We start from the raw sequence: 27,752 nt of genomic DNA, 5'->3' as shown, positions 1-27,752 counted from the left end.
CAAAATCCACATAAAAATTAAAATTAAGAAGTGAAGAATCAATTATAAAAGATCTCTACAGCAAACATGGATGTCCAGTTCCACATTTTGTTGCATGGTAAACTACTGCTAGAATTTCTCAGGAGGAATCATCAATATAACCCCAAGAGACCAAATGATTTTGTGACTGGCTATTTATCTCTATCTTACTTATGTCAGGAAATTTGGTACTAAAAGCATAACAAATGGTTCTTGAATTTGTAATATCTAATTCATGTGATATAACTAACTGCTCAGTGATATATTAACGTCAATCTCAGTTAAACTGGTCTAATTTTATTCCAGTTGCTACTAGAAATGAATGTCACCCATACAAACTGTATTCATTTTGAATACATTGAGTATAATGTAGTATGATGTTACCTTCCAAAACCAATTTAAAATGGTTTTAATATACATATATATGCATGTTACTGTGTTAACCTGTACTAGCCCTCCAGCTAGTGAAGAATTAAACCACTAAGATTAACAAATACACATTTTAAAAGCTTTTCTCTTCTGATCTGTCAGTGTAAGAATGGAGGATGAAGCTGTGAATCTTTACGTGGAGGCAGTTGCTAATATACTGCTGCAAAACAGAGGACACTGCAGCTTGAAACGGAAAAGAGAGGACAAACAGTCAAAGCAAATTTTACTGAAGAAGAATAAGCAAGAAAGAGCCTGAAGTGATCATATGCTTGCTGCCCTTTCTATGGCATTCTGGTTCATATGTGTTCATAGAGTTGTGTCATGAAATGAATAAGGAACACAAATGTGGAAGAGTGAACCTATTTTCTGAGGGGGAGGAGAGGGGAATATATCCCATGCAGGGGAAATGCACGTAGGCAAGGAACAAGGAACACCTGCAGAGAAGAAAGTGGGAGCCATGAAGAAGAACTCAAAGGCTTACAAAGAGACTGTAAGTCATGTAGCATGGAAGCGGAAAAAAGGACTCTTACAGGACAGGACAGGCCAAGGACTGAGAATGAAGGACATAGTTCAGAAAGAGGAGAAATGAAGTATAGGCAAAGGTTATTTTAGTCGTATGAAAAAGAGAATGAAAATAGGTGGCAAATAGGAAGAATGAGAAATTAAAAAAAAATTAACATTCAAAGGATTCCCATCGTAGTTTTTAAATCAAGATTATGATGTAGAGCATGGCTGTGACAGCAAGGGTGAACTACAGGCTGCCTGCAGGATGCTCGGTTGCATGCAATTGATCCACCACACAGATGCTCCCTTAAGCAGACTTTGTGTGTTCTGGTTTACAACTGAAATTTATAAATAAAAGAATTCCCCAGTCTTGAGATAGATAAATAAATTACAGATGTAAATGAAGCAAATGGTTCTCTCTTTTACAAGATCTAAAAGCTGCAGGCCAATTTCTGTAAGTGCCATTGGCATTTAGAGGAGCTTAAAGCCAGTTCAAAGTCACTGAGATTTTGGATTTGCTCTGGCTTGCAGATAGACGGAAACTGTTAAATAGCAGTGTTAGTATTGAAAAAGGGGTTAGACTTTTCTTAAGAAACTTGAAACAATAATACTAAGATACATGATTTTTTCTTGCATGCCTTGGGCAGATACTACTTCTGAGCCTTATTTAATGCTTTAAATACAAGTGTGATGTTTCAGAACTGACCATTTAGCTGAAAGATCAAGTTAATCCATGCATCCAGGACTGGTGCAGCCTCGTGACTGGTTTAGCACTGAGTTAACAAAGGATTATTACCTGCAGTCAAGATTTTCTGGAGACTACAAATAAAATTTAACCTCTTCTTTAATCTTAAAATCACCTCTATTCCTTCCACAAAGCAAGAGATTTCCCAAGGAATTGTGATACAACTTCCTAGGACTCAGGCCCTAATTTATGGGGACAGCTATGTCTTGTAGGATAGGATAAACTGGCCACCTGTGAAAAAGGTCAGGTCCTGTTTCACTACATGAAAGAAAATACATTTGCTGCAGGTAGAACACTGAGATACAAAAATAAATTGTTAGAATCTTTGTCTTAACATGAATGTGCCCAACAGCAACACCCAAACTCTTGTCAGTGTGATTTCAGGAATTATGATACCACTTCAGAAATGCTCTCTGCACTCTGCAGCCTTAATTTCCCTGCAGGTACCATCTCTACTGTTTTATGAGACAACCTCCAAGGCTTTTCTACATACCTCATTTGCATGTTTGCTGCTCTAATATGTTACCTGTTACGTGTGTACATGTCCTCAATACCTTAGTTTGTGAATGATTATTTGCTGAACAAGGCTTCACAGTGTGTTGATCACAGCGTGCAAATATTGTTTACATTTACATCAGTGAGGGCACACAGAGTACAAGAATTGCCACAATTTATTAAGTGAAACTTAGAATCAGATTAAGTGTATTCCACTGCGAGGCAGCACTAAGCAGCACTGCTGCCCTGCCACCCAAAGAGAAGCTAATTTTGTTTTCCATTTTATATTACATTTCAGGGAGCATGTAATGTCTTTCATAGTGTGCTATATGTTTATCTCATGAAGGTTTACAGACAATAAAAATCAAACAGCAGTGTGGCTGCTCCAGCAAGTGCCAGGCTAAGTAAAGAAAATTTCCACTGTTCCTCTAACCAAACCTGCATTTTTGCAGACGTGGGAGCAGGTCCCCTCAGACCACAGGTTTGCCAGTAAACTTTGCACACCAGTCTTGGATGTTTCCACTCTCGGTTCATGCTCATGCAGCAGAATTATTTAGACAAGCTGAGATTTTCCCAGTTTGGAATGGGAGGGAAAAGTGTATGGTGCTGCCAGACAGAAGATTATATCTTCTTTTTGGTGGAGGTTTCAGGCTCTTCAGAGAGCCTGTGGTTGTGGCTGTCACTCTCTGCCACACTCAGAGGCTTTTTTTTATTGTCCCTGTCAGTTAGCAGCCCAAGGTTACTGCCAGCTCTCTGTCAGTGCTTTGATTTTTGTCAGCTATGGCCAGGTCCTTTTAGTTATCTGCTATCTTTTCAGCTTTGTTCAGCCTGAGCTCTACTTGTCTACTAATTAGCTCTTTGGAGATTTCCCTTTTAAAACTCACTATCACAGAGGACAGGAACCGTTCAAAAGTTTTGTGCTTCATAGAAATTCCATATTCATCCACATCCCATACAGCCATCTTTTTAAAATTAAAAGTGGCAGGTCAGGCCAATTTAAGGTATATAAGCAGCACAGCCTGTAAAAAGATACCTTTAGGTTCTTGATCAGGTATGTAGATGAATGACAGAAAAAGAAAAAAGGTTTTCACTGAAAGGACCAAGGTATACAAATAAAAAAAGAAACTATCATTCTGTGTAACGTATTCTCATTTTCTTTATCTTCTGGTGTGCAAATATTGTGCTAGCTGAATATAAAAGTAGCACAACTTTAGGGTACAAAAAAACCACACTGTAACAACATCAAGAGTGGTCTTACATCAAGGAGGGCCCTGAGGATGTCTTTGTTGTCAACTTCAGAAGAAAAGAGAGGAACAGACGAGGAAACTGGCAGAAGGAATAGATGCCAAAGAGAACTCAAAGGATTAGGTCCGGGTGAGGTGATCGGTATTCGAAAACAGTCTGCCTTCTGGCTCTGATCTAAGGGAATAGGCTGGCAGCAAAGCCAGAGGGCATAACAGCACAAACACACCTTCAGCACACTGCTGGAGGCTTGCCTCAGTGCCTTAAAAATTGTGGTAGCAATTAGAAATAAAGGTATATAGGAGCAATAGGTGAAAGTGCTCTATTTATGAATAAAAGTCCTCTTTTTACATAATACTCAGTCTACTCCTATCTTTTTTTCCTTCTTTTTTTGCCACTTAGTACGTTTTTCTTGTGGTATCTCGTCGATGCTGTAAGTTGCGCCTACATTGCACTTACATAGTGTTAATGCCTGGAAGATGAAAGTAAAAACCTTTGAATATATTAATGTTATAACACAGATGTCTTACTTTTTATACTCTTTTTTTAGAAATATGGTGTGGTTAATAATGATGCAGATTGTGCTGGATGGATGAGCAGATGAAACAGGGGAATACAGATTAAATAAAAATTTCTTCAAAGCTTACGTTTGCTTCATAATTTAACTTCTGTACTTGTCATGATAGCAGTAGCGAGGTGCAACCATGCATAATCACATTGTTCTAAAATATCCTGGTGAAACAGAACAAACCTAATCTAAACAGCACTGCCACACTTGTTCAGATAACTGGAGAAAAAAGTAATTAGGAAATGGCAGCTCGGCTCCATGGCTGATGCTAATTAGAAATCTGAAGTTACAATAAAAAGTACACAAACAGTTTTACAGTTGAAAACCAAACATTTTCTACTGGAGGCAAGGCTGCAGAGAGGCCATTGATTAATCTGTCCAGGCCTCCTTTTTGACACACCACCTCCTGCAGGTTGGTCCTGAGCTCCTATTTTTATGTGTTGGACTCCAGAAAGAAATATGGATTTGGCAGCTTTGGTTTTAATGGGGAAGCTCCCTTCTTCTCAGGTAGCTGCTGGTAGCCTGGGTGATGTTTGGCCTCCTCTGAGCGCTCAGGCTTGCATCTGGGAGCTGCTCTTGCTCTTCAGATTTCGGGCTCTCAGTGATGAGGCATTACGAGTTCCTGCTAGAGAGGTCCTTATTCTGTGAAATCCTCACGTATTTATACTTCCACTGTTCTTCAGAAATACCTGGAGTCTTTCCTCCTGTCTGGCCAGACTGGCAGAATGACAAACATTTAGTTGTTTCTTGTTGTTTACATCTTTGGACTTTTTCAGCCTCTCTTAAAACTGTCTCATAACTTCTCTGGCTGACTGATTCTGAGAGCTTTACACATTTTTTCTGTTTCTTGCAGGTTGAAAATTTCATACATTCCATTACAATACTTTAATTCTGCTGCTGTCAAGGTATGCCATAATCCGTCTGCTGTTTGATTAATCCAAATTAGGGTATGTGTGTCATAAATGTAACAGTTATTTTAGATGCATGCATTGGAAGTATTTTTGAAGCCACTCATCCTGGCGTTAAGGAAAATTCTGGTTTGTCATGCTCATTTTCAAATTGATTCACAATCTTTGAACTGCAAGATTGAACAGGTCAAATCTGGGTTTTGAAAAGGCAATTTATGACTTCCTTAATTTTAATTCCAGCAGGTTTGATATAGGATGCCTAGTATCCTTTTTGTAGAAGCAGCAGCCCAGACACTTTCTCATTGGCATCACATTATTTGCTTATGCCTACTTTCAGAATCCAGCACTTGTACATTAAATAGCTGGTCACTTGCTCCAAGATTTACATACTGGTCACAACAAATTGAAGCACTCACATCTGCATTGCACCTTCGTCCAACTGACACCTTAAATGTTTGGAAGCAATTTAGTCAGATAATCTGCAGATAGGAATAGTCTCTCGGTCTCTCCTCCCTCACTAGGAAGATGACATACTTCAGGTATGGGCAGCTGCTGCATTGCTTTATCCTTTCCAGGTTCAGCCTCTATTCATAACAGACAGTAAGTGACCACTGTGTAATACTGTTGTCAGTCACCGCTCCTCTTTTTTTCCCTTACTTTGGTTATGCCTCCCCTGCTTTTTCTTAGAAGCAGAAGGATGTTACAAACACGATCTACCTTGAGTTTCTGCTAACTTCAAATTAATACACCTGAGAATGCTGATCACCCATATATTTATCTCAAGCAGTCCTCTTAGCATATTTGGCTGACAGCATTAATATTCTTTCACAGCAAATTTAATCCAAATTGTCTGCCTCAGCCATCCACGTCTACTCTATGCTGTGCAGAGTAGGGTAATTGCTTGCTTAATACAAAATTGCATGGTTGTGAGACAATCTGTGCTTTTGCCAACTTGGATATAATTTCCTCAATTGCAGGGGTCTGTTACTGAGCTCATCTCAGTACCATCCTGTATAAATGCATTTCGCTATGCATATGCACTTTGTCAGTTTTTCACCAGCTATCGTGCTGCTTACCCATCTGAAGGGCTATGTCTCAAAACTGACTTTTCCCGCTTGCATATACTGAAAACATTGAATGCATCAGTTGAATCATTTTATCTAGTTCTAGTACTGTCTGGCAGACATTACAGTCCTTGAATCTCAGTAATCTTTTAATAGCTTTGTTCTGAGATGCACATTTTGCACTTTGACTGATTTTATTTCTTCTTCTGTGTTTATTTTATGGATTCTTTCTCCTATTAAAATAATGGAGGCAACACATAGCTTGCTGTTGAACTGTGAATAAGCTGGTCAAAAATTGGGTGAATATTCACACAAAATTGTAATTACCAGTGTGTTTGCAGTATGTGTAACTCAAGAATTTTCTGAGAAGAAATTAGGTTTAACTAGTAAGGAAAAGATAAAAAAAAAAAGATGGGTGCATTATCCCACTCTGTTTGCAGATCCATCCTAACCCCCCCGAACCGGTATGTATTTCTGCACAGATAACAACTCCTGATGATACACCGTGCTTTAAGGCTGCATACAGTATTATAGACCTGTACCTCCCAGTCAAGGTTTGTGATGTCTCTGACTTCAGCACAATCACTCCTTTTGTTGAAATAAAATGCTTTTAAAACTCCTGGCCATAAAGAAAAGTTGCACAGTATGATCTAAATTAAATAAAATCACCGAGGCCTGCCTGAGTTTGCAGAGAACTGCATTAATATTTGTGTGAGAGGAAAAATGTGTTCATTCATCTTACTGCTGTGTCAAACTGCATGTGAGCCCCACCCCAGCAGAAGAACAGAACCGGCCCTCAAGAGGGGAGGAGACCCAAACTACCACTCCTGTTACTCCTAAAAAACAAGGCCGAGGGTTTTGGGGTGGTGAGGGCCATGGCAGCAGGCCGCAGGGCCAGGCCCAGTGGGTTGCCAGCAGGGGGGCAGGTGGAAGCTGCCCCCAGGGGACGACACTGAGCCGCAGGTCATGCTGCCAGGTGCAATTACCCACTTCATTGCCGTTTATTGAGTGAAATGGCAACATTTTTCCCCGGGCATGGAACCCATGTTTGAAAAACAAAGGTGAATTTTAACTGTGAACTGAAAGACATTCCTATTAATGTTTTTCTCTTCCTCTGCAGGCAAACATCTATTTTGCTGCAAGATGACTACTGAAGAAAAGAAAAACAGAAAAAAGGAAAAAAAACACCTGAAGACGAAAAACGGCAAAGCTCCCATAGGCAAAATTTTTGTTGTTCGGCCTGCCATATTTGAAGTACAACATGGGCTGCTTGCTGGGGAAGCAAATAGCTGTCATGGGGAAGGAGATCAGATGAGACCATGTTAACACGAAACATGCCTGCTTCCCAAGAACTTTGTTAAAGAGAATAGAGAGTATTTCTCAGGGCTTTAACAAATATTGAAATCCCCCAAACCCATGCTTGAGGCATGTAACTATTAGCATCCTTACTTTACAGAGAGGCTAAGCTAAGAGAGAAGTTTAGACTAAACATTTGTAAGTGCCCTCCAGTTTAGGGCCAAGTTTGTATTTACATCCATTTTGGATGTCCAAGTCTGGATTTCCTCTTGCTGTGGTTGTCTTCTTACAGAAGATGCTGGGCTCCCACAACTACAGCTAAGACTGAGAAGAGTAGTGTCAATGCTCAGTGTCACAGAAAATTGAATTCAAATTATTTCAGGTAGAAGTCCAAATGTTAAAGGTTTCAGTGCAAGAAACTGGACTCTCAGCATCTTATCCAGGTCACTGAGTTTTGATTTCCTCTAGCTCAGCACTCCTGCACCAGGAATTCACAGTGCTGCCACCGTGCATCTATGTGAGCACAAAAAAGTCTTCTATAGGAAAGGCCAAAGGGCAAACAGCCGCTGCATAAATGCTTTGAAAGTTGGTCTCTGATGTGATGAATGGTTATGGGGACATCTACAGTCTTTCAGATAGATAAGAGCCTGCTTCACTCATTCTCTGAGCTGATCAGGCATGGATTACTCCACACTGAAATCACTGAAATCCTGCAGCCATGGCTGGTGCTGTGATGAACCCAGAGGCACTGAGCCCTGCAGTGTAGATCAACAGCACAGTAAAGCTATCACGGCTATTTGGCTTCATCTGCTCCAGACTGCAGGTAGAGTTTCTTCTCATCCTATTGCAAAGACTTCACAGACATACCCTAAACAGCAGCTGTTGCGTTACTCCCTCAGAAATTCAGAAATATAATGCTACAGAAGACTCATCTTTCTCCACTCATGGTGGGTTTCACACAAAGAAAGGAGTAAAGACCAAGATGGCAAAGATGAGAAAAAAATCTGAGGACTGCCCTTGTGCATATGTAGACAGCTGCTAAATGTAGCTCCAACTCTCCACTAACCTCACAGTCATTTTTTTAGGCTTTCTGTAAACATTACAGCACAAATGACTTCTAAAGCAAGTCCAAAAGGAAATGGATGTGGGGGCCTCAGCTCTATGCCAAATCTTTTTTATGTTCTTTTCTTCTCTTCAAAAATGAATATCTTATTTTTTTCAAAGAATGAAGTTTCTCTGCAAGGTGAAGAGTGCTGTGGATAGAAGGCACAGCAGGAGTTTAAGAAGCCTGGGAGTTTTCCACGCCACCAGTGCTGTGAGTGCAGCAAAATAATTGAGATCCCTGTAATTAATAAAATATGAAGTCTGCGTAACTTCTTACTTGGTATATATGTACAATGATAGATTAAAAATTGTGATTCACTTCATTTGTACTGAAAAGTTAAAATGGCATGCTTTACTTTTTTGAGCAGTTAAAAGAAGTCCATCAGTAAATACAGTACATACAATTGACTGCTTTTTATTTCCTAAGTCAGCTAAACGTCATTCATGTGGCACTGCATAGCACGTAGTGTTTTCACAGTTTTGTCTTTGTTGATTTGGTAAATAAGGAAAAGAGTCTTTCCACATTTTTGAAGTGGCAGCAAAAAAAAAGCTAAACAGTGGCATTGGCAGCCCCTACGTCAGACCAAATGATGGAACATAACTTGAAGCTGAGATCCCCCTACCCCCCCACATTTCCCCTCTTGCCTTATCCCTGAGCCCATCTGCATTACAGCCTTCTGCCAGCACAGGTGTGTCAGGGAGCAATGTGGTGAATGCAAGCTTTGACTAATGCAGACAATGTATTTGCAGCAGAGGTCATTTATGTAACCAAAATCTATTCTAACTCTGCTTTTATTAGCCATGAATACAGTGTTAAAACAAAGGGGTAGGATGGTAGTTTGGTTTTGTGGTTCTGTCTGGATGTTCTACAGAAATGGCATCCTCATTTAGAAAACTTCCAATATAGGCTTGATTTTTTTCCTAGCTTCGAAGCAGCCTAGAAGAAGGTATGTAGAAGCTGCTCTTTTAAAAATTTATTTGCTTGTTGGGCATTCCTTCTGTACAAAGCATTTCTTGCACCCTTCTGAACTGTCCAACCTTATTGATTAAGTTGAGGTGCTTTCAGCCTGGAAAATTTGTAAGCACCTGAGTTAGGCACCTCTCTGATGAATTAAATATTTTATCTGTCATCATTTAAACCCTTCTGTATTTCACAGTTTGTTTCATAGGTCTATATTAGTCCTCAAGTTATCCATCTGCTATCATGTGCTAGCAAGCATTGGTGCAATCTTGGACAAGGAACATGTCTGCACTGACAAACACTAGACACCACAGCCCAATGCCTTGTGGTGGATCCCTTTCCAGATCCCAAAACACATGCACAGTTGCAGGGTCCAAAGCCACATTTTCAGCCTTTCATTACAATTAATACCCAGCTTCACAAATGACTGCATTTTTTTAAAATTGTATTAGATATATTCAATTTCCTACTTAGTGATTTAACCAACTTACCTCCTGCTTCTATGCCAATAGATAGATGGGATGAGATACACTCAGCCTAATGCTAATTCAGAATTAAACACTGTCCGTCCTATGGCTCTAACAGAGAACTTGTGCACGCATTTGATAAGAAGAGGATATGCCTTTTCTGGCATCAGAAAAGCATGTAGGGATTTACGTGTACAGTTGCATGAGATAATGAACCCATTCAGGAAGAGGAATTTTTCAATGTTGAAAACAAAATTACAATCAAGATGATGCATATGTGATTGTACTTCTACCCCTTCTCAGTAGTTTCTTAATCATCACTGTACTCGGGAGGAAAGAGATTCCTGAAAGAGGAAAGGGACAAACCATTTTTCAAACTAGAAAGAAAAAAAAGAAACCCAAGTACTTTCAAATTAATGTAGAAAATGGATCACCTTGCTGGCTTCCATTTGCATGTCATCTTGACAATATTGGTGTATTTTCATGGGCAAAGCAGTTACACGCTAAGAAGGCAAAGGAGTTCTCTACTCAAACTTACAGAATATTGAGATTTCGTATCTTTCATATTCACTTCCGGTAGATGACTACTTTAAAAACATTTTTGTCTCCCAAACAATGGAGTGGAACATGAGAAAGGTGAAAAGTATAATTAATACCAAGTAGGATATGTAAAAACACAACTTCCCTGTGCCAGAGAAGTGATGAGTTTCTACCTGGTCCCTTTTGGGCTAAGCTGTTTGATCAGCTTCCCTCAGTCTCTGTGGATGTCCTTATACTAGTTTAATTGAAGGACCCCTGTTCTCTTTTTATTTTTGCTCTATGAAAAATGCATTGGAGATGTCTTATAATGAACTTTGATATGGTGAAATGATAATAATGTCCTAATTATATATAAAAATGTAATTACACTTGCTACTATTATAGAAAAACTCCCTTTATAATGAAGTGTTATGTTAGAAAAAAAGATTTCATTATAGGCGGATTCCTTTACTTGTTAATTTGGCCTGTGATTCATCGCTTTAATATTAAAAAAAAATTCTCTCTAAGTTACTTTTGATGTTTCTCATTTACGGTTCATTTCTCTGCTCTGGCACCTTAAGATGCCAAAATTACAAACTTATTTAAGATATACTTAAAAATGCACTAGTTTTTTTAAAAGAAAGATGGGAAAAAAGGGGTAACAGTCCTTTTTCTGGTACAAATACTTTGTAATAGAACATGGAGCCAGGTTAAATATCTGTGGCCATGGTTTTGCTGACCAATTACCAATTTGCTGTTAAACACATTTTTCCTCAACACACAATTAAGGAAAGGTTGTATCAAATACCTAAAATTGCTAGTGAAAGGGAAGATAGTATTGAAAATAGCCCATTTAGAATGGACAGTTCAATGAGAGAAGCATCCAATCACTTCTGAGAGTTGCAATAAAGAGACAGTCCTGAACAAATAAACTTTTTGTAATGGGAGCTTCCCAAGCTGAATAATTTAATGGCTGTGAGGTGACAGAATGCTCAACCAACTCTGTTAAACTACATTATTACTGTAAAGGAACATCTCCTAATCTTCCTTTTTTTAAATAATAAAAAAAAGATCTTTTAATATAGCATACGGCTCAGCTTACATCATCCTTCCTAGTACTGAACGTCAGTTTCCTTTAGCATGGAAGTCCTGCTCCCATCCTCTCCTTCCTCCTCTTTGTTGAATTCAGTATGGTCTTACTAAACAGGATCTTCCTCACTGGCCAGCAGCTTGCGGGGCTCTAACCCTTGCTGGAGTGGGAAATGGATCTGCTTTGCTATGGTGCATCATAGAAGTAAAATGTGAAGAGGTCCCTGAACTCTACCAGAGGCCTAATGAAAGATAGTTTTTCCTACAAGCCTTGCCTCATTTCTGTGTTTAGACTATCACAGCAATGACAACATTTATTTATCTGGGATAAGCTGTATCTAAAGCTTATACATAAAGCTGCTGCATTCTGTTTGATGCATATGCTTCATCATGCTCTCAGCTCCTGCTGAGACATCTACACATGTAGAACTAGCGTACTGCTTTCTTCATAGTTCACATCCCATATCTGCCTTCCAGCCTGTATATAAAGATAGACTCTGAAGGTCCATCTCTTTGTGGGTTCAGCAGTGTCTTGTATTTTTTTTTTCTCATTTCACGTTCTTGTAAAGCTGCACAACCAAGACCCTCAAACCTGCAAACCTGTGAAGGTTCTTGCACAGAACATTTAGGTAAGAAGAGTTTTGGTCCACATAAGCAAAATGAAGCAAGGAAAGTTATTTGAATAAAGAAAAATCCAGGAACATTTACTCTTTAACAAATATGAAGAAGAAGTGAATATGAAAACAAATACTCTAACTTATTTGAGAACACATCTGTCCATCCATATAGTTTTATTTGCCTTGGTGATAAATTCAGTAGTGTCTGTTAAATTCATATGTACTTATTTATATTTTGCTGTGACAGAATTGGGTCTAACATTTTATTCTTATTCTTTGCTTTCATCCTGCCAATTTGAGGAGCTCCCACCAAAAAATAAAAATAAAAAAAAATACAGTGGAACACTGGAAAAGCCTTCAATAAAGAGACACTCTTGCCACAACAGAGGTTAGTGTGGGACAGGCAGTTGTTACAAAAAACATCCCTGGGAAGGGGCCACTCTTCTGTGCTGTGTGACACCACTGTCTCACTCCCAGCAAAGGCTGTACCCTCCCGTTAGACTGCAGTGCTAGACAAGATTGTTTCTTTTACGGTTAGAAAATTCACATTAAAAAAATTATTCCTACCTGCAAACTAAAATACTGTATAGAAAAAGAAAAGCAGTCTGATAGATATTAAGCACAACTTGTTGCTGCACTTTTGTCTATAATGTATAAAAAGTCCTGATCATAATACAAAAGCATTTAGCAGCCCTAGAGTATCCTATATTCAAAACACCCTCCCGATGAGTCCTTACAGCAGCCCTGTGTAATACAACTTAGTGAGTCATTTCTTCACAGTCAGCTAATCAGTGTGAATTTAAGCTTATGAAACTGATTCCATGAAAATAACATAAATGTTGGTCTGCACCTGGAAGTCTGAGAGAGAAAGGGACATGCCCAAGGCCACAGAACAAGCCATCTGTAGGACAACAAGCAGATGAGCAGCAGGGTGGGCTGTTCTTCTAGCTGTCCCTAGCAGGCTTCTTTTCCAGTTAAAAAAAAAAAAAATTAAAAATAGTAAACTACTTGCAAAATCAGTTGCAGCATTTGCATGTCTAATGGCCTAAGTTTAGAGGACATTTTTGTTTTTGCAGTTGGAGGGTCTAGAAATACAATTAAAGAAAACTGGGATCAGCTTGAGAGGTGGTACTGAAAATATGCATTCCTAACCTATTGCATTCTATAGCATTATTCTCTCTTCAGAGGCAAAAACAACAAGAGGGCCGTGAGGAAGGGTGGAATGGAGACTTCAGAAATGGAGCAACAGATGTAGTCTGCAATAGAGCATCAAGTGTGGTTGCAGGAGATGCAATCTTGTGCGCTACCACAATGCAGAATTTCCCCCACTTTTCCTCTCCTTTGTTGGAGAAGCACTCACATAAATAACTGCAGATGAAGCACAAAGTGGCATCAAAATTGGTTTTATAGCAGAAAACTACTTAAAATTTTAATAACAGAAAAAATCTGAATTAATAAAAAGGGTTAATTTATTATGTCCCCTTTCAGCACTGGGAAGAGTAGGTTGGGGTTCCTCTGGTGTTTTGATAGCAAGGAGATATTTGGAGTGTTATTTCAGATCATCTGAAAATTACTAGTAGACGAGTGCTGTATTTTCTGCTTGGTTAAAAACACAGTGAACCATTTAATGAAAGCTAATTATTTCCCTGCTACTCCCAGCGATGCAATTTCTGATTCTGAATGGGTAACCAGCGGTGGGGGAAGTCCTCACTGACAGCTGTGCTTACCCCCAGACCCTTGCAGGGGTCATCTCACCTCAGTATACTTGCCTGGCAGCTGAGCTGATGGGGCTATGGCAGGTGTACTGGGCCAATGGCCACAGAGCTCAATGGGCAGGTAAAACTAATTTACTGACAATACTTCTGGCAGTCCAAGATGCTAATGCTGATGTACAAAGCATTTCTTCTGTTAGCAAAGCCTCACATAGTAGAGTAATCACAGTGATTTCTGACAGAAGGCACACCTTTGAAGGCTTTAAGATCCTTGCAGCCTTTAAAAATTTCATTCTAAGCTAGCCAGTTGCAAGATATTTCAAAAGCTTAAGCTTCCCATGATCAAAGGCACTCTTGAATAACACTATTATGTTCTCCTCCTTAAATCTGTCTACTTGGCAGTGTTGGTGAGGAATTCGGCAATTTCTTACTTCCACTAGTGAAGCATATTGAAACATGCAAACTGCACACACAGAGCTCCTCAACAGTGTCACATATTCTGTTGACATACATCTCAGCATCTGACAATGCGTAGCACTGTGTTTAGAAAAACAGATTGCTGTTTATTCCATCATTTAATTTAGAAAGCAGGAAGGTGATTAATGTTTAGTAATGTAAAAAAAAAAAAAAAAGTAGTTACCACTTTGTTGTCACACATTTGAAAGCAGCATCTATTTGAAAATAAAATTGGGGATGAAATTTTCAGTCTCTGACAACATTTGCTAATACAATTTTGCTTGCTATCTTGTCTGCAAAGGTAGGCTGTATTCAGACAGCTATTTGCAGGTGCCAGATGGTTCACCTCATCTTCTCATTACTGTATACAAACACAAATTTTACATTATAGAAACCAGATGTACGTTCACATTGTTCACATAGCCAGTTTTGACAATAATTAATGCTATTAGTGACAAGTTTGTGGTAAACCATAAAGCTCCTCACCTGTACTTTATCCATACAATCTTGTGACTCGTTTTGACTTGGTACCTTTTTGGGGGCGGGAGGGATGGGGAAGCTGAAATAAATTGGCAAACACTTAGGAACAGAAGAACCATAAGGAAGCTTCTCTGTAGCCCCATGTCCTTTCTATCACAGACACATGCAAAATACAGAAATACAGCAAAAGCAGAAATGTTCCACAAAGTCTTATCAGTGTCACTCAATCCTCTTCCTTGTTTTCATCAAGGCCTCTCCTCTGAACGTTGGTAAGAAATGTGCATTTGCAATAAAGATGTTTATGCACAAATAGGAAAGCCATCTCTCTCTATATATATACGATACTAATAGCTTCAAAAGGCTTCCAGTCAATCTGCACTGGAGCAGGCTTGTGTCCTATAAAGTTCAATTTTCACACATATACTCCAAAATATTTTGACTGTTCATTTCTAATATTTCAAAGTAGACACTTGCTGTAACGCTCTTAAAAGACAGGCTCTACTAAATAACCTTTTCTACTTACTATGTTCTACAGACTAAAAGCATTTGCCCTGAACTTTAGTTTTGCTGAGATCAATGGGAGTTCTGCAATGGATTTTAGTGAATCCTAACTTTCATTTTTATATTTATGTAACAGGTAGGATTTGCACCAATAAAACTAATTTTATTTCTGCATCTAATAATAGGGTCAAAATAAACTGAGAAGTCTTTAATATTACGAAATAGCACTTCAGTAATTTCTGCCTTTCTCTATACTACAGATAGAGACCATCAATGAGAGCTAGACATAATTTATAATTCCTAGTTTGCTCAACCACAGAAGAGTCTTGCTACAAAGTCCCAAGGGCTACAAGGTCATTCTGTTACCCAGCTATAATTCTTGGAAAACCTGGTCAGGAAGAGATAGAGGGTAGGACAAGAGCATTTGGCATCCTGAAGAAAAACATTTATTTCAGGTGTAGCTTAAAATAAAAATTACAAATAAAAAAAAATCAGTGGGACAACCTTTCTGTGTATCTTATGCCAACCTACAGTCTCCCACCACAGCAAGGCTGGCTCAAGGCTGTAATCACTAGCTGTTTTTATGTCAGTCTCCGTTGGGGGACCTTCTCTGTCACCATCAGGATTCCTCAGGCAGACAATCTTTGTCTCAGTCTCACCCCCACCCCGTCCCCTTTTTACTTTATATAATTTAATATAAACTATTTTATCTCTCTTTTTGTATGAAACACTGCTCAACATGACAGAATGTGCAATTTATCTGCTGAACCTATATGATTACTCATCTTTGCCATTACAAGAAATGCAATTTCTCCACTTGCCTGGAGAGGAGGAAGAGAATGGGACAAAAAACAGGTATATTGCAGCCGCGTATTCGCTGTAAGTCCTACCGATGGGAATAAGTTTTAGGAACAGCAAGAACAGGAAGGCAGGAGTTGTTCTCTCCAAGGAAAGGAAGTACTGGGAAAGCAACCGATCAGACCCAGCTTCCTTTCCTACACAGGTCTGTGACCTACTGCTATCTATTCATATTTTGCTGTAGTCTAAGCCCTGATCTTGGCTTGTAATTCCTTGTTTTTTTCAATTATAATAATTTTAAAATTTCAAAGTATAAGCAGCTGTGGCCACCTCTGGCAGATTTGAATCACACCCCATATTCTTCACGCAAAATGAACAGCCAAGCAAAAGCATAAGCATTATCAACTGCCAGCATCAACAGGTTGTGCAGCTATTAAGGTAATACAAAACACAGCTGGTGCTGTTTTCATATGTATCTGTTCATTAGAAGCTTTGACTTTTTAAATTTTTATCTGATCTGAAGCCATACTAGGGAACGTGCTGGTTTTGGAAGTACTAGCAACCCCTACTGAGCAAAATGGAGAAACATAGGGGATGCTCCGCCAGGTTAATGCTCTGGCATTTCATGTTTATCCCAGAACTAATTTGTGTGAAAGGGAAACAAGAGATGTAAGTCTGTTCCTTAACAGTGTGGAAACCATACCAAAGAACACCTTCAGATGAGATGAGCAGCCTAGTTCAGCCATTAATGCCTCCTTCATTTACCAGGACCAGCTTCTTCTTATGGTACTACCCATGCAATAGTGTTTGTAATTGAACTCTTCACTGTGGTTTTGTGCATACAGGAAAGCCACCCACTAGAGGTAAAGCCTGCATAATCAAGGACCACCACCTCTTTGCTTTTCCTCACCAAACAACACTGAGCACTGACCCAAACCTGTTGTAGCCAACAAATTAAGAGCTGTGAGGAAATGCTAATGGGGTATTTTCTGGCAATCACATTAAAGAGACTTTTTTCATGCATATCACTTCCAGCCCTAATGAACCACCACTGAATGAACAGTGCAGATTGCTACGAAGTTCCGACAACGCAAACAAAAAAGCATGAAGGTTCTTGAGGTATGGGAGCAGTGTCATTTAGGTCAGTAAGGGAGCCCAGTTCATTTTCTAAGTCCTGACAAATCTAAACACTACCAGTGCATACAGATGACCTAGCCGTGCCAGACCTAAGTCAGTTTTCACTTTAATCTTGGAGTCAAAAACCTGAAAAAACATGTCGGACCATGTATCCCAGTGGATGCAGATCTCTCACGAACCACCTGACTGAGGTTGTTAAAGTGATAAAAAATCATGAAACGCTGTAAGCAGAAGTTCAACAGTGCAGCACAGTCACACACATGCATGGCTCTTCAAATAAAGCTCTGCGGTCAGTGCTGGCAAGTCACCAGACACTTTCACACATTGTGGCATGGGAGTAGCACCCTCTTCGTAGCCACGCTAATGAACTTTCCATGACTTTAAAGTCACGACCCAAAGAGTTACTCAGCCTGTGGGTGTATAAGGATCGTGACACTCACTATAGATAATCACTTGCTTTGCAACCAGTCTATTAATTAGGTTTGGAGTTACTAAAGCTGTTCACAAAGCAAAGTCCTCATCAGCTTGATTAAGGGCAGCAAAATACCCTATGAAGTTTGCAAAGAAGTAAGGTGTCTGATTGATCTCAGCTGTTTGACAGCTGGGAAAATCAAGCAAAAAAAGAAACGTATCATAACAGAATATTATTTAACCATTCCAAAATAAATGAGAAATTTTATGTTTTGGGAAGAAAAATATTTTACATTAAAAAATGGGGAACGAATGGGAAAGATTTGGTATGGTCACATCTTGAGAAAGAAGAAACAACAATCACCAGGATACATAATACAGCAGCTAATACAGCAGCTCCTGCATTTCATCATAAAGCTGCAGTGTTCAAGCAAGGGAAACTGCTTTTATTGGCAGTAAATCAGGAAGTCAATAAAGTCTGCACAGAAGCTTTGCTAACTTCTGAAGGGTTATTAATTGTCCATTGCTTATTCAATTTTGACTGTTTCAATTGAAGAATATTCATTCTGAAATGCTGGTTTAACATGCATGATGAAAGTGGGGTTGGGGAGGGTCCCAAACACACAGTAATCCCAAAACCAAGATCTTTTGTAGGAAGTATTAATTGATAATTCCAGTTGCAAGTAATCTCTTGAAGATTTTCACAGAGCTCTTTTTCTTGTTGCAAAGAAAGCTACCAATATGTCTGTAATAGACTGGAATGTCAATTATTTTTAGCCAGAGAAATGTCACAGAAGACAAGCATTCCACCCCAGTATCTATACAAACCACAGACTGAGTCACTACACAGCAACGTGTCGCGAAAAGCAATATTTAGCTAAAGCACTGATCCTGCCATTTTTAAATTCTCTTGATTTTTTTGTACTTCTTATTCAGAATTATGGCAGCTTGAGTCCTAGTCTTTGGGGAATGTCTGCAAGACATTTCAGTGTCTGATTCTTCAAGTACCTCATTAGGGTGATGAAAAGCCACATGATGAAGGGGCAGTGCCATGCTTGAAGAGCTAGGGGTTCCTGTTGTCTTGAATTATTAACAAGTCAATATTTAGTGGACTGTTCCTGCCTGCCTGCCTACAGCAGGTGGTACCCCACTGCCTTTCACTTGGAAAGCATCTGCTTGCTCTGAGCCTCCCCAGAGCTTGCTACAGTCATTTGTTCGATTTAAGACAGACACTGTCATTATTCCGTGCAGCACTTCACAGAAATATTTCCTACTAAATGCTTGAACCATCTGAGCAGCACTAGGCAGGCTGCAGGCTTCATTAATAATGCATCCATGCTTATCAATAGATTTAGACAACTGGTATTTAGAAGCTTCTTCAGAAGGAGTGGGTTTTTTTCACACCAGTTAGCTTCATTCTGTCAGCTCCTTGATGTAGACATTACATCCAACTGAGTTCTGAAAGGCAGAGGTGCTAAAATTGTATTTGAGCTGCTCCCTTGCTTTGGAGCACCACTTGACTGATGTAACTCTTAAGATCAACCCTTCTGTTGCATTATTCTTTGCTGGTTTCAGGGTTTTGGAGGAGGCAAGATTACTTTTACATGGGACAGAAATTTACCTTTATCTTACTTAAAATTCATGGAAGCATTGGCTTTGCATTCTCAACAAATTCAGCTTCCTCTAACACTTCCCTGGACTTGGCTCACAAACAAGAGAAGATTCAGCATTAGTTACCTTATAATTTGCAGAGGAGTTGCAACCCCTTTTACCAAAGCACTCAGGATACTAAAAACAAAGCAAAAGATATCAAACCTTGTTCAATGAGCAGTGTGGACAAAATAGTGATTGCCCAATTTAACACATGGGCAAGGAAAACAATGATCTAAGAGCAGTGTCATGATTATAAGGCAAGATACACTTGGATCCCTTCTGGTTCTGCTGGCAAGCCTTCCTTGAGACCAGCTTTGCCCTGCGCCACCCTCACTGGTGAATCCCACAACCTTCAGATGGATTTCTGCAGTGCAGTTTTCCTTCATGCTGGGCTGATTGTATTTGCTAACCACAAATCAATCTGTCTTTCTTTATTTCTTTACTTCTTTATTTATTTATTTTTATTTTTAGATGAAGCAGCCATGCAAAGGGTTAGAAAAACCTAATATATGTAGGTCTCATCTATACTGTCACCTTGCTTGTAAGTTTACAGAAGTCGCTTTCAGCCACGTTACCTCTATCCCTGAAGGAGGAGAAGCTGCCGTTTGCTGCAGTTTCTGCTTATTCCTCTCTAGAGATACTCATCTCTAGCTGCTGTGAACAATCCACTCAGCATCTTTGCATTTTTCTGAAGACTTGGAATCTTTCTTGGTTTCACATCCCCTTTGTCCCCAGTCCCCAGCCTGCACAAGGAAGCCAGCCTGCATAGCTTTCTTGGAGCTGGGCATTTGCTGATTAATGGCCTTCAGACGAGGGAGATAGCAGCCTTTTCATTGACTTTCTTTTGCTTGCCATAATTTCTTGATTCTTCTCAATAGGGATTTTTTTATTTTTTCCCCCAACTATAGTAATGAATTAAATCAGAATTTAGCAGAAAGTATTAAGATATTAATAAGCAATGCCAATGGCCAAAGGTTGCTGCCAGGTTAATTCCATATTCCATATAGTTTATGCTATAGATTGGTTTTAGTGTAAAATTGCTGGTTGGTAATGAAGTAACTACAAATCACTTTGTGTTTCTGGGCTAGTAAGATTCACTGCACATGCACTGATTAATCTCACATGCACGTTAGATTTAATACCTCTTGGATCTACCAGAGACACTGTGCACATGGAGCAAAACTACATGTGAGCAGCTCTCAGTTGTCCATAGTTTAGTTTATGTAATTGCCCAGGCTATTGGCAAATTTAGGACCCAGTCCTGTACCTAGTAATTTGAGAAATACTCAGCCAGCACCAAAACTGGATGTTGTCTGTACACTGTGCTTTGTGTCTAAACAAACGCTTACTGAAGCATTGATGTTGGCATGCAACTGGAGGCTATCGCAGGCAGTCTCGGCATTTGATGAAGTTCACAGGAAGTTAACATTTGTCCAAAAAGGCCAGGATTTGGCTTTAGTAAATAGGATGACTTTCACACTGTAAACAGGGGAAGCTGAGCTGCAGCTGCTGCTGTGCTTACAGCAGAAGTTCTCCTTTCAAATATCTGTCAGGAATTGAACATGAAACCCAACTCAGTGATGCTCCACAGACAGAATTCTGATATGGGAAATAAAGCCTCAGCTTTTAAAAAGCATGTTTTCTTCTAATAGCTTGATGCAAATATATGAGATATTAAATTATTTCAATCACAACTCTTCATAACAACATGAATTACAGGGGATTGAACATCCATGCTGAACGGACGTCTTTGGAAAGAGTTCACATCCTGTCCCTGTCCACAGCAACTAAGTCACACATGACTTCTCCAAAGATGTAAGAGTGTATTTCAGAAGAACGACTTCTGGATCAAAAGGCAGTTCAATCTCTTTGCCTCTTAATTCCTTAATTTAGCTAGGAATTGCCAGGGATAACTAATTCTCATCTCCATCCCTCAGTAACTATGCTGTTGCCAAAAACTTGTTTAATAAATTAAGAATGATTACTTAAGCAGAAGTACTATAAGGTACAGGAAGTCAATGTATTAATTATGCCTTCTTTTAATTACTATTATTTTTTAATTCTGAAGGAATAAATTCCCTTATGCTATCATTATATCTGTAACAGGGTAAAATTCACCTTTCATGTGGAAAGTAAGTGCAAGACCTTCCACTTTACCTATATGCAATCTTGATAGATACCTTCCTATCCTCAGTGGACAGAGAAAAAGTAGTTGACGGTAGGCATGTACAGAACCAAAGAAAGAGCAAAAAGCAAGAAATCACGTATAGTCGCTATTTCTACAAATTCAGTGCCTCTAAACCGTCAGGAAAAAAGGGCAACTCCGTTGCAGCAGTAGCCACCTGGGAATAGCACCGATCTTCATACTTTAGCTTGAAGATGGAGAACATCTAAGTCAGCTTGTTCTTCATCAGGACAGTACAATTCCTGTCCCGCCAAGGAAAATGATTTCACCCTCAGGTGATTAGCTTGATTTTTCTGCCTGCCATCAAACCAGAATAAAAATTCTCATCTTTTATAGTCTTTTTTGTTGTTGTTTGTTTCATGAAGAAAAGAAAAGAAAAGAAAAGAAAAGAAGAAAAGAAAAGAAAAGAAAAGAAAAGAAAAGAAAAGAAAAGAAAAGAAAAGAAAAGAAAAGAAAAGAAAAGAAAAGAAAAGAAAAGAAAAGAAAAGAAAAGAAAAGAAAAGAAAAGAAAAGAAAAGAAAAGAAAAGAAAAGAAAAGAAAAGAAAAGAAAAGAAAAGAAAAGAAAAGAAAAGAAAAGAAAAGAAAAGAAAAGAAAAGAAAAGAAAAGGAGAAAACCAATAAAATAAAGCTGGTTTAATAATTTTTCAGGAGATTTTAAATGATACTCACTTTATCAAGGCTGATGAAAATGACACTAGTGTCAGAGGGTAACAGGTTGCTAATAAATACAATAGTTTAGGAAAGTGCTATTCTTGTCATGGAAAAATATATTTTGAGAAAAATGATACTACTGTAATTCATTTCTGAAAGCTACAGAGACTTCTCAGATGAAGAATGCAGTTATTAAAGGCAAAAGTACACAATATGTTGTAATGAAATGGTTGTGCTGCACACTTCATTAAACGTTTTGTGAGCCATCTGGGAAATTCCAGCTCTCCCCCCTCGGAAAGAAATGTTTTACGTGGTTGGATCACTAGAGGGAGCACACGGAGCGAGACTGGCACACAAAACCACACTGCCTTGGTGACTCCAGCCTGCGAGCAAAGTGAGCATGGGAAAGATTAACCAAAGGGCTACCGCAATGTGTGTTTAATCTTCTCGTGCAAGAAGTATGGTTACAGGGTTCATTGAGAAAGGCCTGAGCACTCGCAGCTATCAAACATAAGTTAACCCAGCAATGTTCTCTCTGAGCGACAGAGTTGGGAAAAAGCTGACAGGCTGCGTATTGCACGTGTCCATTGGAAGAAAACTGGCTGTCATACGAGATGCTGAAAAGCTTAAAAATTCAGAGAGCACAGTAGGGAGTCTTCCAGAAGGATTCAAAGAACTGATATGTTTTGGATGTGTTGACTGCTTGATTTACAATATTTAAAGGTGGAAAATAAAAGGGAAGAAACAGTCAAATTTCATATGAACATCAAGAACAGGAGAAAAGGCTGAAATGCAGATATATTGGAATAACTATGATATTTTCACGATCATTTCAAAAGTTAATAATTTGTGTAAAAAAATATAAAGACAAACAAAATCCTAACTCTGCTTTAACATTATGAGTAGAATTGCTGAAATAGTACTGTTCATAATGCACATTCTACAGTTCACTCTAATCCACCATTCCTTTCAGACGAGCAGCAAAAGCTACATTGCAGACAGAAGAAGCAATGCAGGAGAAGCTGCCCTCCTATCACAGAAGCAAGCCACTGAATTGTTGAAGTGCTGTGTCTTTAATAGAACTTAGAGCCATGCAGTAAGCTCGAGGTATACACCCAGCAGTGAATAAAGCAAACACAGATATTGTTGTATAATGTCACAAGAAATTATTTTTTTCTACATAAATAGTGGAAATGTCTCATTTTCCTCAATGTTTGTCAATGCCTGTAGCCTATGAATTTCATTTTTTATCCTTAGCCTGAATTGCAATATGCTAACTTGAATAAATGTAGCATAAAATACAGATTGGAATTTTAAATGAACACTTTTATTGGCATTTTAAAAACTAGTTTCTTAGAGTAATTGCACTAATAGGTACCTCTGGCCACGTCCGTGGACTTGCACTTGGGAGGCCCCTGTGGATATGAGCAGCACCGGGCACCAGAAGTGCACCATCTGGCACCCCCAGGCATCGCTCCGACAGTTTTGCATTGAGCCCCGTGAAACTCTGCACACAGACCGGCTGCAGCTCGGGTGGATCCTGCTCCCCGGTGGATGGAACGGCACTGTCGCACCCCGACACACTGCGCTGAGTGCTCTGCATGCATGTAAAACGCAGTATTTCAGTCTTTAACATTTGTAATAAAAGATACGCACATATAATAAAACTTCCTGTCTCTTTCCCTCTGTATGTGTACATATATATACATAAATACATCTATGCAACACTAAGTCTGAAGTATATAAAGATTATAAAGTCATCCACTCACAAACCGACAAAAACACTGCAAAACTAAAGGAAACACCTCTATTAAGGTTGCTCACACAACCTTCAGTTTCTCCGTGAAATGGCAGTATGGTACAATCTGGAAATGTCATTATCACCTTTTTTTTTTTCCCTATAAAATCACTGCCTCATTCAGCAAATGTTTACATATTAAATACTGTTCATTGAATGTATCGTTCCAAACCTTATTCTCACACGCTCCCCATTCCTGCACTGGGAATAAAATTACTGATTTTTGTGTCACCAAGTCTGTGGTGCTTTACAGCAAGAATGCATGTATTTTCACATATACCAACTCCACCAGCAAATATATATATATTATTATTCCTGCTTTATAGATATCTATCTATATCATTATATAGATATATATTATATATTATTATTCTTGCTTTATAGATGGAGAACTAAAATTCATCTTAGTCAACTCTGAGGCCATCTTTTTTGTCCTGTAACTTCCTCCTGAATTTACTATTTATCTTCCAAATGGAACAGTAAAAGAGGTAGAAAAGAGGCAGGAGTCCTAGAGACACAAGTCTTGTCCCTTTTTCCTGAGCACTGTTCATCTTGGCCATGGCATTGAGTGCAAGGTCAAGTGTAACACAGCTTCTGGCCTTTCTCTCTTCAGTTCTCAATCTTTTAACCTCCATAGCATAATTTTTCCTTTTAGTCCACCCCCTTTTGCATTCCCTATGGATTCTCTTCTTTTAGCACACAGTTTAAGATGGCTGTCCTTCCTGGGAGATCTTGCATTCTTCCCTACCAGTGTCATCTTGCTTGCTGATAAAACTTTTCTCAAAGTTGGTATATGCCCCCTCCACGTTCAAATCTGTAGGCTTACCAGTACTCACTAAATAACCTCAGTTTCTCAGTTTGCCTTTCTAAGGTCCCAGAAGTACAGATTTATCTTTTACTTTTCTCAGAAAGAGAATTGAACAAAATTGAATCTGCTCTAAGCTGCTTTAAGTTAAGTTTTTATGTCCATCCCCTTTAGATCTTGCTGCTCAGTGAAAGTAAGCATAAAACATCATTTTGTTGCTGGTTCACTGATTGTTTGGTAAAAAACAACCAACCAACCAAACAAAAAATCTAACTTCATTCACTTCCAAGAATATCCTAGCCCTGACTTTCTGGAAAATACATTTGGAAAAAAAAAGTTGGTATGCAAATGCCCAAATTTTCAATGGACTATGTCTTAGTATAGGAAATTAAAAGTCCCCTATGAGATAAAATCCACTATTACTTTCTCCCCCTCCCCCTCTATAAAATTAACAAACCTGCCCAGTTCTGAACCCTGGATATTTCTCAATATCCCTCTTCCCAGTGGTCCCATTTTTTATTTCTCTGACAGACAACACTATCTCCCTGTCTATGTATGTATTTCTCACTTTCCTAATCAGTTTATACCCTTTAATTCTGTAATTCAGAGTGTACCATGTCTCAGGTTCTCATGAGCTTCAAATGACCTAGCAAGAAATGAAGGTTGATTTTACAGGAACAGTATATGAAAGCAAGCAATATTTACAAACTTTATGCTTTACCACACAGGGATTATATGCTTTACCAGCATAGGGATTATATTTACCAGACAGGGAAACCAAAATGTAATCCATCCTCAGTCCTTGCAACAGGCCCCTTCATATTCCATGCCAATGTGCACCTCTGTGCACCTTATTTGCACTGCAGTCCCAGTGGCCTCTATCTGTTACCATTTTATATTGAGAAACCATAGGATCAGAGAGGTGCAAAAGAGAGCAGCAGCACCCAGGGAGAACCTATTATTCTCCTCAGCCTATTCAGAAATTTTAAGTTCCCCGATGGCAATTAAATGCAGTTAATACCAATACTGCCTGATGGTACAATACATTAAGGGAAATCTCTGCCAACATTGCATCAATCCCTTTGCTCCCACATCCATCCCTAACCTTATGGTCTTCCCAGAAGTATCGTTTAATAGGATTAGAAAAATAATGTGAATTAATCTCATGCTTAAAGACTGGAGGATAACATTCAAATGTAGAAAGGAAAGACATTTTGCTTCAATCTAAGGGACAGTAACACACAATTTTTTTTTAACATTAGTAAGAAGGCAAGATCCTACTAGACAAAGCCTCTTGCTGTACGATATCCACATTTTGGGCTGCTCAGTTAAGAAAACGTCTGCAGTTCCATGAAACCTTAAAGCTCTCCGTGGTATTTCCATCCTCGTCACTGTTGTCCTAAAAGCATTTGCCTTGACATCCCCTACTGCTGGTGCCACCGCACGCTAACAGGCAAGAGGGCACAGTCTGGGCCCCCGTATGCTGAGATGTGAAAAATCAATTGAATCCCCAGCAGATGGAATCACTGGTGCAGAAAGTGACTAAACACCACCAGTTATTCTGTGATACCGAAGTCTTGAAAGTGGATACTGCAAACACACACTACATGAAAAAAGTTGATTATATTTAGAATAACTCTCTGCATGTTATTTTTCTGGGGCTCTGTCCTTCTATAGAAATGTTAGTATTCACTGGTAAATTAAGAATTTGTCTCCAAATATCTTTTTGCTCACCGAAAACACACAGATACAAGATATGATATGATACACACTGATATATTACATTATCATATCACATTAGTGAAACATACAGAATATTTTCATTCCCATACCATTATGTTTTAGAACTGACAGCAGAGTCCTTACAGACTGTGACAGGAAACATGATTTGTATATTTATTCCAAACTTTGTGAATCTAGGTTCTATATATTTATATTACTAAATAATATCTAATTATTACATTCTGTACACAGTATCTACGGTATACAGTTTAGTACTAGATACACATAAATCCAGCCTGTTTCCTCTTTCTTCCTATTTTTTTCTTCCTTTTTTTCCCTGTCATTCTCTGTATTTTCTACTGATTTTATCAGCATCTTCTCACCTCTCTCTACGATTCTTTGTTTCTCTCTTTCAGGTCACATATTGCCGTATATATCTGTGCTAATATCCAGCTGAGCTGCAGTGAGGATTTTTCTAGTGTACTCTCTGTTTGTGTCAGTCCTATTATAATATACTCAGGATGATATATTACACTTGAAAGCTTCTGGTATAAAAATAAAGAAGTCATATTAGCTATTCCCAAAAGAATGTTAATCATAATCCTTCAATCATAATGATAATCATATTCATATTTGAAAAAAAAAATCTTTCTATGGTTGAGCATAGGAATAAATGTCAGAAGATACATGTTCTCTTCTTGGCTTTCACACAAACATCTTGTGGTTGTAAGGAAACTGATTTTGTTTTCTAGTTTATCTGTCAAAATACATGAATAATACTGCCCTACTTGATTGGGTGACGCTTGATTCAGCTAATGTTTCTAAAGGCTTTGAAAACATCAACTATGCCAGGTTAAAAAGGTGCAAAGTATTATTAGCTGTCAATTATGTTTTATAGAAAATGCTGTGGCTGAACATTCATCAGCCTAGTAAACTGGTAGAAAGAAGAAAAACAGGGACAACAATGGCTGGTTTGCAACAGAATATACTGGAGCCTGAGTGCAACAAACTTTTGAATGAAATCTTCTGAGTCTGCACAGACATACTCATGCAAAGCCTGAAACCACAATTTACACGCACAGACAGTCTGGTCAAAATGAAACTTTCCAGTTTTAAATTCTCTATCTTTCTCTGTAAACTCTCCGCTGTAACTATACTGATGCTAATGGTATGAGGTCAATTAACTTTGATCTACAATGACAAGAGGACTAGCTCCCTAATTTATTGGAAAGAATAAACTTCCAGCAACCTTGAACATTCCCTGTGCACCACTGCGTGTGCTTCCTACCAGACTTATAATTGAGCACACTCTAGCGGTCTCCAGCATGCTAAGAAAGCTGTGTGCAGAAAAGTACAGCCAAACAGAACAAATGAGTTTGTACATTTATTTCTGTAATATGACACAATGTTTCAGCT

At 38.8% G+C, this 27,752-nt stretch overlaps 1 protein-coding gene across 1 annotated transcript in view; it reads right to left on the bottom strand.

Moving 5' to 3' along the window:
- Nucleotides 1-27,752, bottom strand: part of TTC29 (tetratricopeptide repeat domain 29) — a 210,911-nt gene that overhangs the window by 171,512 nt on the left and 11,647 nt on the right. Inside the window, 1 exon segment of the mRNA XM_083833632.1 lies at nucleotides 23,390-23,608. Coding sequence (XP_083689758.1) covers nucleotides 23,390-23,483 — 94 coding nt within the window. The 5' untranslated portion in view covers nucleotides 23,484-23,608.

This window comes from Anser anser (genome assembly GCF_964211835.1).
Source record: "Anser anser genome assembly, chromosome: 4".
Lineage (NCBI taxonomy): Eukaryota > Metazoa > Chordata > Aves > Anseriformes > Anatidae > Anser > Anser anser.
This window is presented reverse-complemented; position numbering and strand designations above follow the sequence as displayed.